Source organism: Epinephelus fuscoguttatus, linkage group LG9 (genome assembly GCF_011397635.1).
Source record: "Epinephelus fuscoguttatus linkage group LG9, E.fuscoguttatus.final_Chr_v1".
Taxonomy (NCBI): domain Eukaryota; kingdom Metazoa; phylum Chordata; class Actinopteri; order Perciformes; family Serranidae; genus Epinephelus; species Epinephelus fuscoguttatus.
The window spans coordinates 25158840-25172527 of NC_064760.1; the positions used below are offsets into that span (position 1 = coordinate 25158840).

The following is a 13688-nucleotide window of genomic DNA, read 5'->3' on the forward strand; positions in this document are numbered from 1 at the left end:
CTTTATTAGTGGTTAATAGAGCTCACGGGCGGCCTGACAAGATTTATCTCCGATGTACCTAAACGCATCATGTCAACACCCATAGCAACGCCCTTCAGGGTTGGTCAAGACCAAATCCAATAACGGTGCAGTACGGAGCATGTCCACTGCACTGCTCCTACCTTAATGTTGTGACTACATTGAGATGTTTTGGGTCAGTTAAGTCTCGAAAACAATAAACTGGTCGGCGACGGTTTACACTAGACTGGGGTTTCGTGTTTTGAATCACGGAAGATGATGTTTGTGTGGTTGTTGCTGGGTGCCTTTGTTTGCATGGGTAAGTGTAAACATTATTAGTCCTACTTTAGCGAGACTGCTAAATGCTAAAATGCTGCTTTACACTCTTACTTAACCACATTTCAAAGGAGATAATCGTACCTTTTACTTAAGTAATATTTATTTGACAGCTACAGTCTCTTTTTGCTTTAATTTTATACACTAAATTGCATTATTGTAGATTAAATGTGCTGTGAACAAATCATGTGCTAACATTAATAACACATTTCTAACTTGGCCTGCAATACTAATAGGTTCATTATGTTTTGTGTCTTACAAAATTTATATTTATATACAGTTTTTTTTTAAGTATGTTGCACAATTTTACAAAAAAAGTGCACTCAAGTTATAATATCCACTTTTTATCTTAGGGAGTCAATGCTTTAACGTTAAGTTTAGCTTAAAACATTTACTCAGAAGTACCTCTTGCTAGATTTATATAAGTAAAAGATTTGAATATGATTGGCATTTGTAGTAGTGTAAACGTAGAGTCACTACATATAATATTATGGTTATATACTGTATATGTCCAGGTTTGTTAGGTTTAAATTATTTGATGTTTTAATATTTGTTTCCGTCAGACACAAATAAATAAAATCATGCAAAAATATGTAGATGCATGTTAAGATAATGTGGAAAAATGCAATGCAAACAATGGTGGTGGTGGGTGTCTGGTAAATCAATAATGTTTCTGTTGGACTGTCTCTTACAAGGCCAATCACAGGTCATTTATCAGCAATATGGGAGCATTTACAACCTTTGGACGCTCAGAAGGACTCACTTCATCGAGTTCAACCCCAAAAACAGCTCAGATGTGAGGACCTTGTGGAAATCAGGAGACCCTGAAATCAGCGAGGACAAGAAGTATGTAAGGACGTACGTCTCCTATGTGATGAAGAATTTAACTCCGAGAGACAGTGGTCACTACATCCTGAGAGACAAAGATATGAGAGAATTGACCACTCATACCCTTGAGGTAGAAGGTGAATATTCTTCTTAATTTTCTGTTTCTCTAATTTCCTATTCTGGCACCCCTTTTTTTTCAAAACACTGTGGCTGTCACACTCTTCTCTTGGGCCATTTGGATTTAAGCATCCCAAGTGTAATATGTTATTGACTGTATGTTAGTGTAATGTTATGGCTGCATGGCAGTGTGGGTCAAGATAATACTTGGTTTATCAAAAGCATCACTCAAACATGCACAATGATCAAGCTAAAAAGAAGATAGCATTTTATTTTCTTGCGATATTAAAGTGTATACTCAACCTTCATATTCATAAACCAAGACTGTATGGGAGGAGTGTTTGATACTTACACAATTTTTGGATGGAGACTCAATTTAATATCCTCTCTCTTGCACTCCCTGTCTTCCAGCCATCACAAAAGACTTTAAACGGCAACCTGGTGAACGCCTCAGCTTTACTATTGCTCTGGAACCGAGCTCCTGCAACATTTACTTCTTCCCAGAAAGCAACGGTCAGCCATTAACTATTGACATTGTTCGTCAAGGCAAACTGCAGGGGGGACTGGATCAGTATAAATGCGTAGGGTTTGAGCTGTACGGGTCATGTGGAATTTTAAATAAGGCCCTCCAAATGGCATGCAGAGGACGCTTTGAGGTCAGAGATCAGAATGGCGACACGGCCTTAAAGGTGTCACTGGAAATGAGTCGTAAGTAACTTCTGTGTTTTTTTTTTTTAGTGTCAGACTGTGTTATTGAATTATTGCCTTGTCTTAAAAGCCTCATTTGGCTTCATGTGTGTAAGTGCCAATGTTCAAAGTTAGGACTCAACAATCTCATGTTTTTATAACATGAATGAAATGAATACTCCAGAATCAACTGGTAAACTTACTTGAAATAGCTGCAAACCTCGAGTGTTTGTAGTTTTGTCCTTTGCAGAATTCAGCAGCTGTGGTTATCTTGGAGTCATTAGAAACCAGTCCTGCGGCATAATCCATTTATTATTTAAAATTTATTAAGGATAAAACCCTTGAGATGCATCATCTCATTTTCGAGGGGGTCCGATACAACAACGAAAAACAGATGAAATTACAAAACAATACACGAAACATTTCACAAATAACTGCCCAAAACAGGCCAGTTACAACAAAGACAGGACAATACAAGGATAACACCCAACAATACAGGTAATAAATATATATATATATATATATATATATATATATATATATATATATATATATATATATATGCATCACCTGAAGCATGTGCAGTTCAACTTAAAATAAGAAAACAAACTGCTTTTGAACATGTGAAAGGATGTCAGGGAGCGAATATGTGGTGATAATTTATTCCAGTGTGATGGGGCCATAAATCTAAAAGCTCTCTTTCCAATTAGTTTATGAACAGAAGGTACAGTGGAGTAGGATTGTTCTGAAAGTCTTAGTTAATATCTTGATGAATACTCGACTAGATATTGTTTTAGATAATGAGGATAGTCTAAATGTATGCATTTGAAAATCAGTTGAAGCCAGTGAATATGTCTTCTTGTTTCAAGTGATGACCAGTTAAGTGAACTATACATGGAACAGTGATGGTTCATTAATAAGTTGTGTCATATGCAGACTCTCAAAATTATTTCTGTCTTTAGCAGAGGATCTGTATAACCAGTTTTTATTAAAATCCCTTAAGATGATCATTTCATTTTTGGAGGTAATAGAATTTATGGTGGAAATTAAACAGGTAGAAGACTCAATGAGGAGAGAGGGGGTTCTATAGACATTTCCAATGGTTAGATATTTGTTTTGATGAAGAGTAATTTTAACAAATAGGCTTTCGAAGTATAATGGTTCAGTTACAGGTAGAATTAACTCAGACACTAAGTTAGATGAAACATATGTAACCAAGCCACCACCTCTGGAGCCCCTCTCGGATCTATAAAATACACAATTTGCAAGATTAATTTCACTGTCTTGAATTCTGTTGCTGAGCCATGTTTCAGATAGCGTTATAATGTGTGGATTATGCTGCATCACCCATGCACGGAGTAAGTCACTTTTGGGCAAAAGACTTCTGATGTTAAGATATATAATTTTTAAACCTTTACAGTGATCCATTTTTGAAGACAGGAGTTAGTGGAGATAGGCTACCATCACTAATAGAAAAAGACTGCGTCTCTAGCTGCAGGCTAAGTGAAAACGTTGCAGACGATTGTACTAATGTCATTGAAGAGATGTATGAGATGCATACACACAAAACAGACAACAGTAAAGACAACACACAAAAAACGAAAACAAAAACAGGCCCAGCAGCCACAGCCATCACGAGCCAGGGCACACCAATCAATGGGCCAAAAAAGTGAACAAATCAAAAAGCATTAGGCAATTCCCAAGCCAAATGTTCAACAGTCACCAAGCAAGGCCGAGAGAAATAACTAAGAATTAAAATAGTACAAGTAAGACATGAAATAATTTTGGCATGGTGAGTCTGGATATACAGTTGAGAGACCAGCGGTACAGAAGGCAGCGTTGCTGCGTTGTCATAGCGATGACGGTTGCAACGATGACGTCATTGACATGTGCTAGTGTTTGAAAACATGAGCAGGAAAAATTTCTCTGCTGTTCATCAGTATGCTCACTCATTGACTGCAAACCACTGCACCTAAAGTGGAAGGAGTGTATGTTGCCGTATGTCGACATACTTTGGAATGTGAGCATATGGATGAAAACTTATCATCATTGAAGTTCATAGTAACTGACATGAATTAAAAGGTCCAGTGAGTAGGATTTTGTGGCATCTAGCCATGAAGTTACAGATTGTGACCAGCTCTACTCACTCCTTCCTTTCCAAGTGTGTATGAGAACCATAAACTGTATAAAATAAGGGACGCAGCCACCATACGTCACTTGTTGGTTTGTGGACACCTGCTTTCATCATCTTGGTTTTTTGGTCTAACCATATTCAAAAGAGAGGCTCGCAATGGGGAAAAGTGAGGGGTGGATCTCACTGATAAGCTGAGGACACTGTCTGCAGACAGCTTGTCGCAGAGCGTCCCACCCTCAGCCATGCATAAGTGTAAGCCTTAATAAAATGTAAATGGTGGAGTTATATAAAAATACACCCCCCAAATAGTTGTCATGGATGTTGAAGTAAGATTTAGAGACTAAAACTTTTTTCTGTAGCAGACCGTAAACATGTTTGTTTCTGCTGTAAAGTTGGGCACTTTAACATGAGGTCTATCAGAGGACTGATTTGCTCTTGAAGACAGCCTCAAGTGGCCGTTCATGAAACTGCAGTTCTTGGCATATATGCACTGGCTTCGATTTTCAGTCCCTGATGTTGTCATTTCTAAACTACCAAAAACACAATTATTCTTAGTTACAGGTGAAAGTACACTAATAAAAACATAGTTATGCATATCATATTCCACTTCTGCCAATAGATCCCTCTAAATCCTACACACTGGTCCTTTAACGGACAAGTTCCTCATGTTGGGAACTTTGGTTCTTCACTTTCTTGCTGGGAGTTAGATGAAAAGATGGATAGCACTCTCATGTCTGTACAGTAAATATTAAGACACAGAAGACACTGGAACACAGGAAATGGGTGAAAAGCTACAAAGCCTACGAACAAGTTGCAGTTTTAGGGGGAGTTATGTGCTGAATGAGGTGCTCGTGGTTGGAGTGGGTTACCTTTGGAGTAAAAGTATCACTTTGTTAATAAATGGATGACCAACATGTTTTGACCTCAATAGTCTTTATCAGGGTATATCCAGAGTGGTACTGATCTTCTCATCTAACTGTTGGCAAGAAAGTGAATGCCAAAAAATCCCAAAATGTAGAACTGCTCCTTTTTAAACTGATCACAGCTGCAATGTTATGTGCAAGACAAAACTAGAAACCAAGAACCAAGACTGTACAGGAGGAGTGTGTGATACTCATATGATTTTGGGTCTTGTGCATCTTGTCTTTCAGCATCTACAGAGACCCATGAACGGAAATCTGGTGAATTCCTCAGCGTCAGTTTTGATCTGAAACAAGGCTCCTGCAATGTTTTCTTCTTCCCAGAAAGGACAGGTGAAAAGAGAGAAGTGATGGTTGAGATTGTACGTCACGGCTGGATGCAGCCTGTTTCGGATGAATATGGTTGCCGAGGGTTTGACCTGTTAAAGCCATGTGGGATTGTAAATGAGGCCCTCCAGTCATCATGCAGCGGACACTTCGAGATCAGAGATCATAATGGCGACACGGCCTTTGAGATGTCACTGGCAGTGGAGTGTAAGTGTTTTCTAAGTGTCAGATGACTATATTATCAAATTATCTTACCTTGTCATATTTGCTACTTTATTCTGGCATCTTTGTTTTTGATGTCCAATTTACAAGATTTACAGAAGGACAGATACTGATGATGATGATACTCATGATACATGATACTACTAATACAAATCAGAGTAAAGCAGGATATCCTCACATTTGAGAGACTCTAATTAAAGTAACATATTAACATTCTTGCAAATTACAGGGTCAGTTATCAAAACTGTTAGTGGTACATTTTCTGCCCATTGACTAATTGACTCGTTGTTTCAGCCGAACCTTATGTGCCATCTGACTGGGCTTTTGGTGCTGGTGTAGCCCTCACCTCGCTTTTCTTCTGCTGTGTGAGGTACTGCTGCTGTGGGGGGAGCCCTGCCAAAGAGGACGGTCCTGAGACTGATGCTGCTGAACCTGCTAAGCATTACCAAGAGGTGGACACACTCTGCATTAAAGCTGCCTTACCTGTGTGTACAATACTGTATAGTTAAAAGTCCTGCTGTTATAGTTACCCATTGTGGTTCTGTTTACTCCAAATTCAGAATGACAGTGAGCCTTCTAGATGGAGGCCACACTACCTCAGTCAGCCCTCTGAGACACCAAAACTAGTCTTCTCACAGCGTAGTCTGACTCGCCCACTGGTTAGTGTGTGTTGCCTTTCATAGAAAGAACTTCTCCTGCTCTTGTTGGCTCAACACTTGTGATATGTTTACGCTCTTCCCTCTCCACTGCTAATATGTTGTGTTGCTCCGCTCTGCAGATAAACCAGCCTTCTACAGCGAATGTGCCGCCAGCTTCTCCTCAGGTATAAAATACTTGAGTACAGTTGTATTTTTTTCAACGTCTGTTTGCATTTCAAATTTAGTTTTTAAGCTGTGACCAGCAACTCTATAAGTGGGTCAGTCCACGAAAATTTCCTCACCCTTTGACTGACAGTTTTTGCCCTGAAATTGGGGATGGAGGTCAAGTGTGTGTGTGAAAGTGTATGTTTGGTGCGGGGCAGTGGAAGTGGCCTACAATAACAAATGGATTCATGTAACATGACCACAATTTATAGAAATTCTCACACACACACACACACACACACACACACAAACACAGAGGTAGACAGACATACACATCATTTTGCTACGTCCTCTTTCGTAACTCATGGAGCAGTTGTTAGAGGGAGTAACACAGTATGAGTTATGAGTGTTTGTGAGGTGTGTGTGTAAAATGCATGGATGCATGTGTGCAATTTTCCTTCCTATAAAGTATTCCATAGATTTCCCATGTTATCTGACTGAGCAGCACACATCGCAAAATATGATAAAGCTTCTAAACATGGAGTTACGTCTTGATACCATGAAGTCCATTTATTAGCTGTAGTGGGGCTCTTTGGTTTTCTTATTTGTCATGGAATTTAAATTTTCCTGAACCCTCTGAGACACTACAACCAATCGTCTTACGGCGTAGTCCGACTCTCCTGCTGGTTAGTGTGTGTTGCCTTCTCTGCTCTTGTTGGCTCAACACTTGTGATATGTTTACGCTCTTCCCTCTCCACTGCTAATATGTTGTGTTGCTCCGCTCTGCAGATAAACCAGCCTTCTACAGCCGCCAGCTTCTCTGAGGTATAAAATACTTGAGTACAGTTGTATTTTTTCAACGTCTGTTTGCATTTCAAATTTAGTTTTTAAGCTGTGACCAGCAACTCTATAAGTGGGTCAGTCCATGAAAATTTCCCCACCCTTTGGCTGACAGTTTTGCCCTGAAATTGGGGATGGAGGTCAAGTGTGTGTGAAGGTGTATGTTTGGTGCGGGGCAGTGGGAGTGGCCTACAATAACAAATGGATTCATGTAACATGACCACAATTTATAGAAATTCACACACACACATACACACACACACAGGTAGACAGACATACACATCATTTTGCTATGTCCTCTTTCGTAACTCATGGACCAGTTGTTAGAGGGAGTAACACAGTATGAGTTATGAGTGTTTGTGAGGTGTGTGTGTAAAATGTAGGGATGCATGTGTGCAGTTTTCCTTCCTATAAAGTATTCCGTAGATTTCCCATGTTATCTGACTGAGCAGCACACATCGCAAAATATGATAAAGCTTCTAAACATGGAGTTACGTCTTGATACCATGAAGTCCATTTATTAGCTGTAGTGGGGCTCTTTGGTTTTCTTATTTGTCATGGAATTTAAATTTTCCTGAACCCTCTGAGACACTACAACCAATCGTCTTACGGCGTAGTCCGACTCTCCTGCTGGTTAGTGTGTGTTGCCTTCTCTGCTCTTGTTGGCTCAACACTTGTGATATGTTTACGCTCTTCCCTCTCCACTGCTAATATGTTGTGTTGCTCCGCTCTGCAGATAAACCAGCCTTCTACAGCGAATGTGCCGCCAGCTTCTCCGCAGGTATAAAATACTTGAGTACAGTTGTATTTTTTTCAACGTCTGTTTGCATTTCAAATTTAGTTTTTAAGCTGTGACCAGCAACTCTATAAGTGGGTCAGTCCATGAAAATTTCCCCACCCTTTGGCTGACAGTTTTTGCCCTGAAATTGGGGATGGAGGTCAAGTGTGTGTGAAGGTGTATGTTTGGTGCGGGGCAGTGGGAGTGGCCTACAATAACAAATGGATTCATGTAACATGACCACAATTTATAGAAATTCACACACACACATACACACACACACAGGTAGACAGACATACACATCATTTTGCTATGTCCTCTTTCGTAACTCATGGACCAGTTGTTAGAGGGAGTAACACAGTATGAGTTATGAGTGTTTGTGAGGTGTGTGTAAAATGTAGGGATGCATGTGTGCAGTTTTCCTTCCTATAAAGTATTCCGTAGATTTCCCATGTTATCTGACTGAGCAGCACACATCGCAAAATATGATAAAGCTTCTAAACATGGAGTTACGTCTTGATACCATGAAGTCCATTTATTAGCTGTAGTGGGGCTCTTTGGTTTTCTTATTTGTCATGGAATTTAAATTTTCCTGAACCCTCTGAGACACTACAACCAATCGTCTTACGGCGTAGTCCGACTCTCCTGCTGGTTAGTGTGTGTTGCCTTCTCTGCTCTTGTTGGCTCAACACTTGTGATATGTTTACGCTCTTCCCTCTCCACTGCTAATATGTTGTGTTGCTCCGCTCTGCAGATAAACCAGCCTTCTACAGTGAATGTGCCGCCAGCTTCTCCTCAGGTATAAAATACTTGAGTACAGTTGTATTTTTTTCAACGTCTGTTTGCATTTCAAATTTAGTTTTTAAGCTGTGACCAGCAACTCTGTAAGTGGGTCAGTCCACGAAAATTTCCCCACCCTTTGACTGACAGTTTTTGCCCTGAAATTTGGCATGGGGGTCAAGTGTGTGTGAAGGTGTACATGCTGAGTGCATTTACTCCCTCAAAACATATTTGCAAAGTTGATTTTTTGGAACATTTGAAGCCTGAAGTCTCTAGACTGTGGGAGGAACATGAGATAACATGCAGACTCCACACCGGAGGGCTCCGGCAGATCGGCGGGTTCTGACGTTATAATTTGACATGAGTATTCTCTATGTGGCACATGTAAAACAACAGATGCTAATATTTGTATTTTATACATGAACCCGCTTATGATCGTCTGACACATGCTGACCTTTCTATCTTTTTCTCTCCAGGTTTCAGCTCCGGACCCTCCAACTGTCCCTGTCAACTATGACCCTGCTCTACGTTTCGAACTAAAGATGAAAATTCCCTCTGCTCTCACTTCAGAATCACCTTACTCTGGTGTGTATATCTCAGACAAATTCAACTTCCGCTAAAGCCTTGGTATTGAAGGATGCATCAAAAGTATTGAATGCATTCATTAGTGTGACTTCAAACATTTTGGGAAATATACTGCTGCTGGTTGCCTGGCAACAGGTTCCAGGCAAGAAGCAGTCAAGCCCAAAACCCCTCTGCAAAAGATCGTTTTTACTCTTCTTTTAAAGGGATAGTTCGACATTTTGGCAAATTCACCTATTGCCGTAATCCCTATAGTCATATGGGTAGGTACATTACCTTTAATTGTCAGTGCCTGCAGTTCTGAGATCGGTGGAGCAGAGCTGCCCGCTGAAATGGAGGTGAAAGGTACAGCCCCTTCTCTTCCTCAAAACTAATCAAATACACCATCAAATGACTCCAAAACACTCTAGTGGTAAACACATGGCTTGCGCATTCCCCACGCTATGAAATAATAATGTATAATTAAATAACATTACGACATATGAAGCAAATACTCGGAACTACTTTCTTGAGTAAACCACTGGGTGGAGTGACACAGTGCCGTAGTTATTGCTTGTAGCCATTTGCGGTATTGTCGGCTGGACGCACCAGAAAGTTTGAGGAAAGTTTAGAAGTGTTTTTGTAAATCATGGTTTACACATGCATTGTAAAAGGTTGCGGTAACAAGCCGAAGACATGGAGCAGAGTGAAGTTTCACGTAGTAGCTACCAACCAAAAATACCGACAGGATAAAACAATGGCTATTTGTGCTGGACATCAACCCCAACACGCCTGTGGAAACGGTCTAGAAAATGTTTGTGTGCTCCTGCCATTTTTTACCGGAGGACTACACTGAAAGGATGGAGCGCAGAAGCTCAGGAATGGTTCAAACTCCTTTCTTGAGGGACACTGCCATACCATCTGTCGGCATCACTAAACGAGCAGACGTGGTAAGTGATCGTTGTGTATTTTGCTCAGCAATCTCTCTGCTGTAATGTTACCTCCATGTTGAGTAACATTAGCCTACAACCCAAGCATGGTTAATAAAGCTAAAATGCAAATGTTGTTGTGGTTATGTTATGGATAAGTGCTTGCCCAGAGCATATACGGTCCCTGACAAAAGTCTTGTCGCTTATCCAAGTTGTAGGAACAACAAATAATAACTTGACTTGTAGTTGATCAATTGGAATCAGAAATGGCTTATATGAAAGGCAAAGGCCTCTAGATTATGCTTATTATACCAAAATAAAGTTGTGCATCATTCACTGAGTTTTATCATTTAATTAGGACAGAAAGGTCAGATCTTGCTTGGACAAAAGTCTTGTCGCATACAAAAATAATGTACTGTAGAAATGATACTTTATTTTGAATACACAAACATGCTCCAATAACATCAGAACATAAAGTCATGGTGCCTTGGGAAAAAGAATTAATATCGTGTATGACTCCCATGAGCTTGGAGGACTGCATCCATACATCTCGGCAATGACTCAAATAACTTATTGATGAAGTCATCTGGAATGGCAAAGAAAGCAGTCTTGCAGGACTCCCAGAGTTCATCAAGATTCTTTGGTTTCATCTTCCAAGCCCCCTCCTTCATCGTACCCCAGACATGCTCAATAATGTTCATGTCTGGTGATTGGGCTGGCCAATCCTGGAGCACCTTGACCTTCTTCACTTTCAGGAACTTTGATGTGGAAGCTGAAGTATGAGAAGGAGCACCGTCCTGCTGAAGAATTTGCCCTCTCTTGTGGTTTGGAATGTAATGGGCAGCGAGAACCTCTTGATACCTCAGGCTGTTGATGTTGCCATCCACTCTGCAGATCTCTCGCACACCCCCATACTGGATGTAACCCCAAACCATGATTTTTCCTCCACCAAACTTGACTGTTTTCTGGGTGAATCTTGGGTCCATGCGGGTTCCAACAGGTCTTCTGCAGTATTTGCGGCGATTGGGATGCAGCTGAATGGATGATTCATCAGAAAAATCAACCTTCTGCCACTTTTCCACCGTCCATCCTTTCTGCAAGCTGTGGGCCTTGGCAAGTGCAACACGATTCTTTTGTTGTCTTCTGTTTAATGCTGGTTTGTGAGCAGTAATTCGGCCATGGAGACCATTGCGTGAGAGAATTCGACAAACTGTTCTGGTAGATACAGGGGTTTCTGGTGACCAATTCTGATGTAGCTCTGCTGCATTTGAAAAAGGGCTGGCCCTGGACTGCCGAAGCAACAAACAGTCCTCTCTAACAGTTGTCTTACGGGGTCTGCCTGACCTGGGCTTGTCATGAACGTCACCAGTTTCTTCAAATCTTTTTTTTATCCTCTCCACTTGACATTTGGATACACTGAAGATGTCTGCCACCTCAGCAGCAGACTTGGTCTTCAGGCTCTTGATGATCAGCACTTTGGTCTGTGGTTGAATCTTTGGCATGTTGTCAGCGGTCAGGTTGCATTTCACATGAAGGTCTCGTGTGCTGGGGTTCTTTTTATACACACCTAGGAATGTGTTAATTACAGTATTTGTCACAGGTGGAGCTCTAATCTGTGATTGGTTGAATCGCTTAAAGACACGACAAGACTTTTGTCCAAGCAAAATCTGACCTTTCTGTCCTAATTAAATGATAAAACTCAGTGAATGACACACAACTTTATTTTGGTATAATAAGCATAATCTAAAGACCTTTGCCTTTCATATAAGCTATTTCTGATCCCAATTGATCAACTACAAGTCAGGTTATTATTTGTTGTTCCTACAACTAGGATAAGCGATAAGACTTTTGTCAGGGACTGTAGTGAAGTGACTGGCATTACTTCTCATTGTTGGGAATAAACAGACTGCTAGGGAACATTTTATGTTGTTATTCCTTCAGGAGTTGTGGTGATTGATGAGTGTGGAGTTAGCATGTTCTCCCCGTGTTCCGGTGATTATTTTGAGGCGTACTCTATATTTATATTGCACAGGTGTACCTAATAAAGTAAGCCCCACATTTACACCACCGGCTCTGGGTCTCCCCTCAGCACCTGGTTGCTCGGCAGCCTCTACCTCTCTTCTTGCTCTCTCTTCTTCCAAAACCTGTAACTCTTACTGTGCGTTCACACCAAACGCGATGGACGCGATGTCATCACCCATAATGCGAGTATCGCGTCGCTTGATCACAAATGTCACCTTTTTGGTCATCGCTTCATCGCTTCAGTCGCAATGACGCAACCCTCCTCCCGCAATTTTCTTCACCTCCCGCAATTTTCTTGTCAACCATGGCTGAGTTAACTACCGTAACAAGCTAAATATTCACAACTTACCAGGAAGCTGCACCTCCTCGCTGACCTTCTTCCAGGCCATTTCTTTTCTATTACGGTCCCGGTAAAAAGGTGACGTTGTGTCACATAGCTCGGTGTACCCACACACAGCCACAATGATTCTTTCCTCCATTTTTTGAAATGTGCGTCTGACGTAACTACATCGGTGACGTGGTTGGATATCAACGCTGATTGGATGTCGTGGCACAGCGTCACACGATGTCGCTTGAAAAGTTCAAATTTTTCAACTTCAAACAACACACGCGATGAGGCGATGGACGCGTCATTGCTTCATCGCGTTGCTCTTATCGCCTGAAACGCGTCGCCTGAAGCGACATTGCGTGTCATTTACATTGATTTTGAACAGAAACTTGTGGCGTTCATCGCATCCATCGCGTTTGGTGTGAACGCACAGTTACTCTGTATATTCTGGCTTCTTCTCAACAAACTTGTTGTTTTGATAACGGGAGTAGCTGCAATAAACATACGCTGTTTGAAATCACTCTGCCGAGCAAGTGCTGTATGTCCTGAATGTAGTTCTGGCTGTGCATTTGGCTTCAAAACAACTCTGTCTCATAATACTACATTATTATTTCATAGCGTGGTGAATGTGTAAACTACAAGTTGTCCACAAGAGCGTCTTGGAGTCATTTGATGGTGTATTTGATTAGTTTAGAGGGAGAGAGGGACCTGTACCGTTCACCTCCATTCTGTGCGCTCAGCTCTGTTCCACCGATCTCAGAACAGCAGGCACTGACAATTAAAGGTAATGTACCTGCCCATATGACTATAGGGATTACGGCAATATACGAATTTGCCAAATTGTCGAACTATCCCTTTAAGGGATTAAACAAACAGTATATAAAGTGGTAATTAGTGGTGCTGAAAGTTACTTTCCTCTGTACAGAGCCAAGCTAGCTGTGTTTATAAGCTAAGCTAACCAGCTGCTGGCTGTAGCTTTATATTTACTGGGCAGACAGTGAGAGAGAGTGTTATCAATTCCTCTCATCTGTCGGCAAAAAAATCCCAAAACTAATATATATCCCAAAATGTGTGACAGA

The 13688-nt window shown here is 41.0% G+C and overlaps 1 protein-coding gene across 8 annotated transcripts; it reads left to right on the forward strand.

The window, feature by feature from the left end:
- LOC125894863 (uncharacterized) lies at window positions 1–9575 on the forward strand. Of its 8 annotated transcripts, XM_049586505.1 has the most exons (10): window positions 1–316; window positions 1029–1298; window positions 1690–1986; window positions 5251–5553; window positions 5863–6020; window positions 6129–6227; window positions 6347–6391; window positions 7948–7992; window positions 8744–8788; window positions 9246–9572. In XM_049586505.1, the coding sequence occupies exons 1-10, from the start codon at window positions 274–276 to the stop codon at window positions 9387–9389; spliced, it is 1449 nt and encodes a 482-aa protein (XP_049442462.1). In that variant the 5' UTR covers window positions 1–273; the 3' UTR covers window positions 9390–9572. The 8 variants fall into 8 exon arrangements, with proteins under 8 accessions (XP_049442462.1, XP_049442466.1, XP_049442464.1 ...); XM_049586509.1 differs by lacking the exon at window positions 6129–6227 and having other exon boundaries at window positions 5863–6053; window positions 9246–9575; XM_049586507.1 differs by lacking the exon at window positions 7948–7992 and having other exon boundaries at window positions 9246–9574.
- Window positions 9576–13688: the final 4113 nt, after the last annotated feature.

Coding starts and splice junctions, on each gene's coding strand:
- LOC125894863 (XM_049586505.1), top strand. CDS start 274: ATGATGTTTGTGTGGTTGTTGCTGGGTGCCTTTGTTTGCATGG. Junction 5,554..5,862: donor GATGTCACTGGCAGTGGAGT/GTAAGTGTTTTC, acceptor TCGTTGTTTCAG/CCGAACCTTATGTGCCATCT. Junction 8,789..9,245: donor TGCCGCCAGCTTCTCCTCAG/GTATAAAATACT, acceptor TTTTCTCTCCAG/GTTTCAGCTCCGGACCCTCC.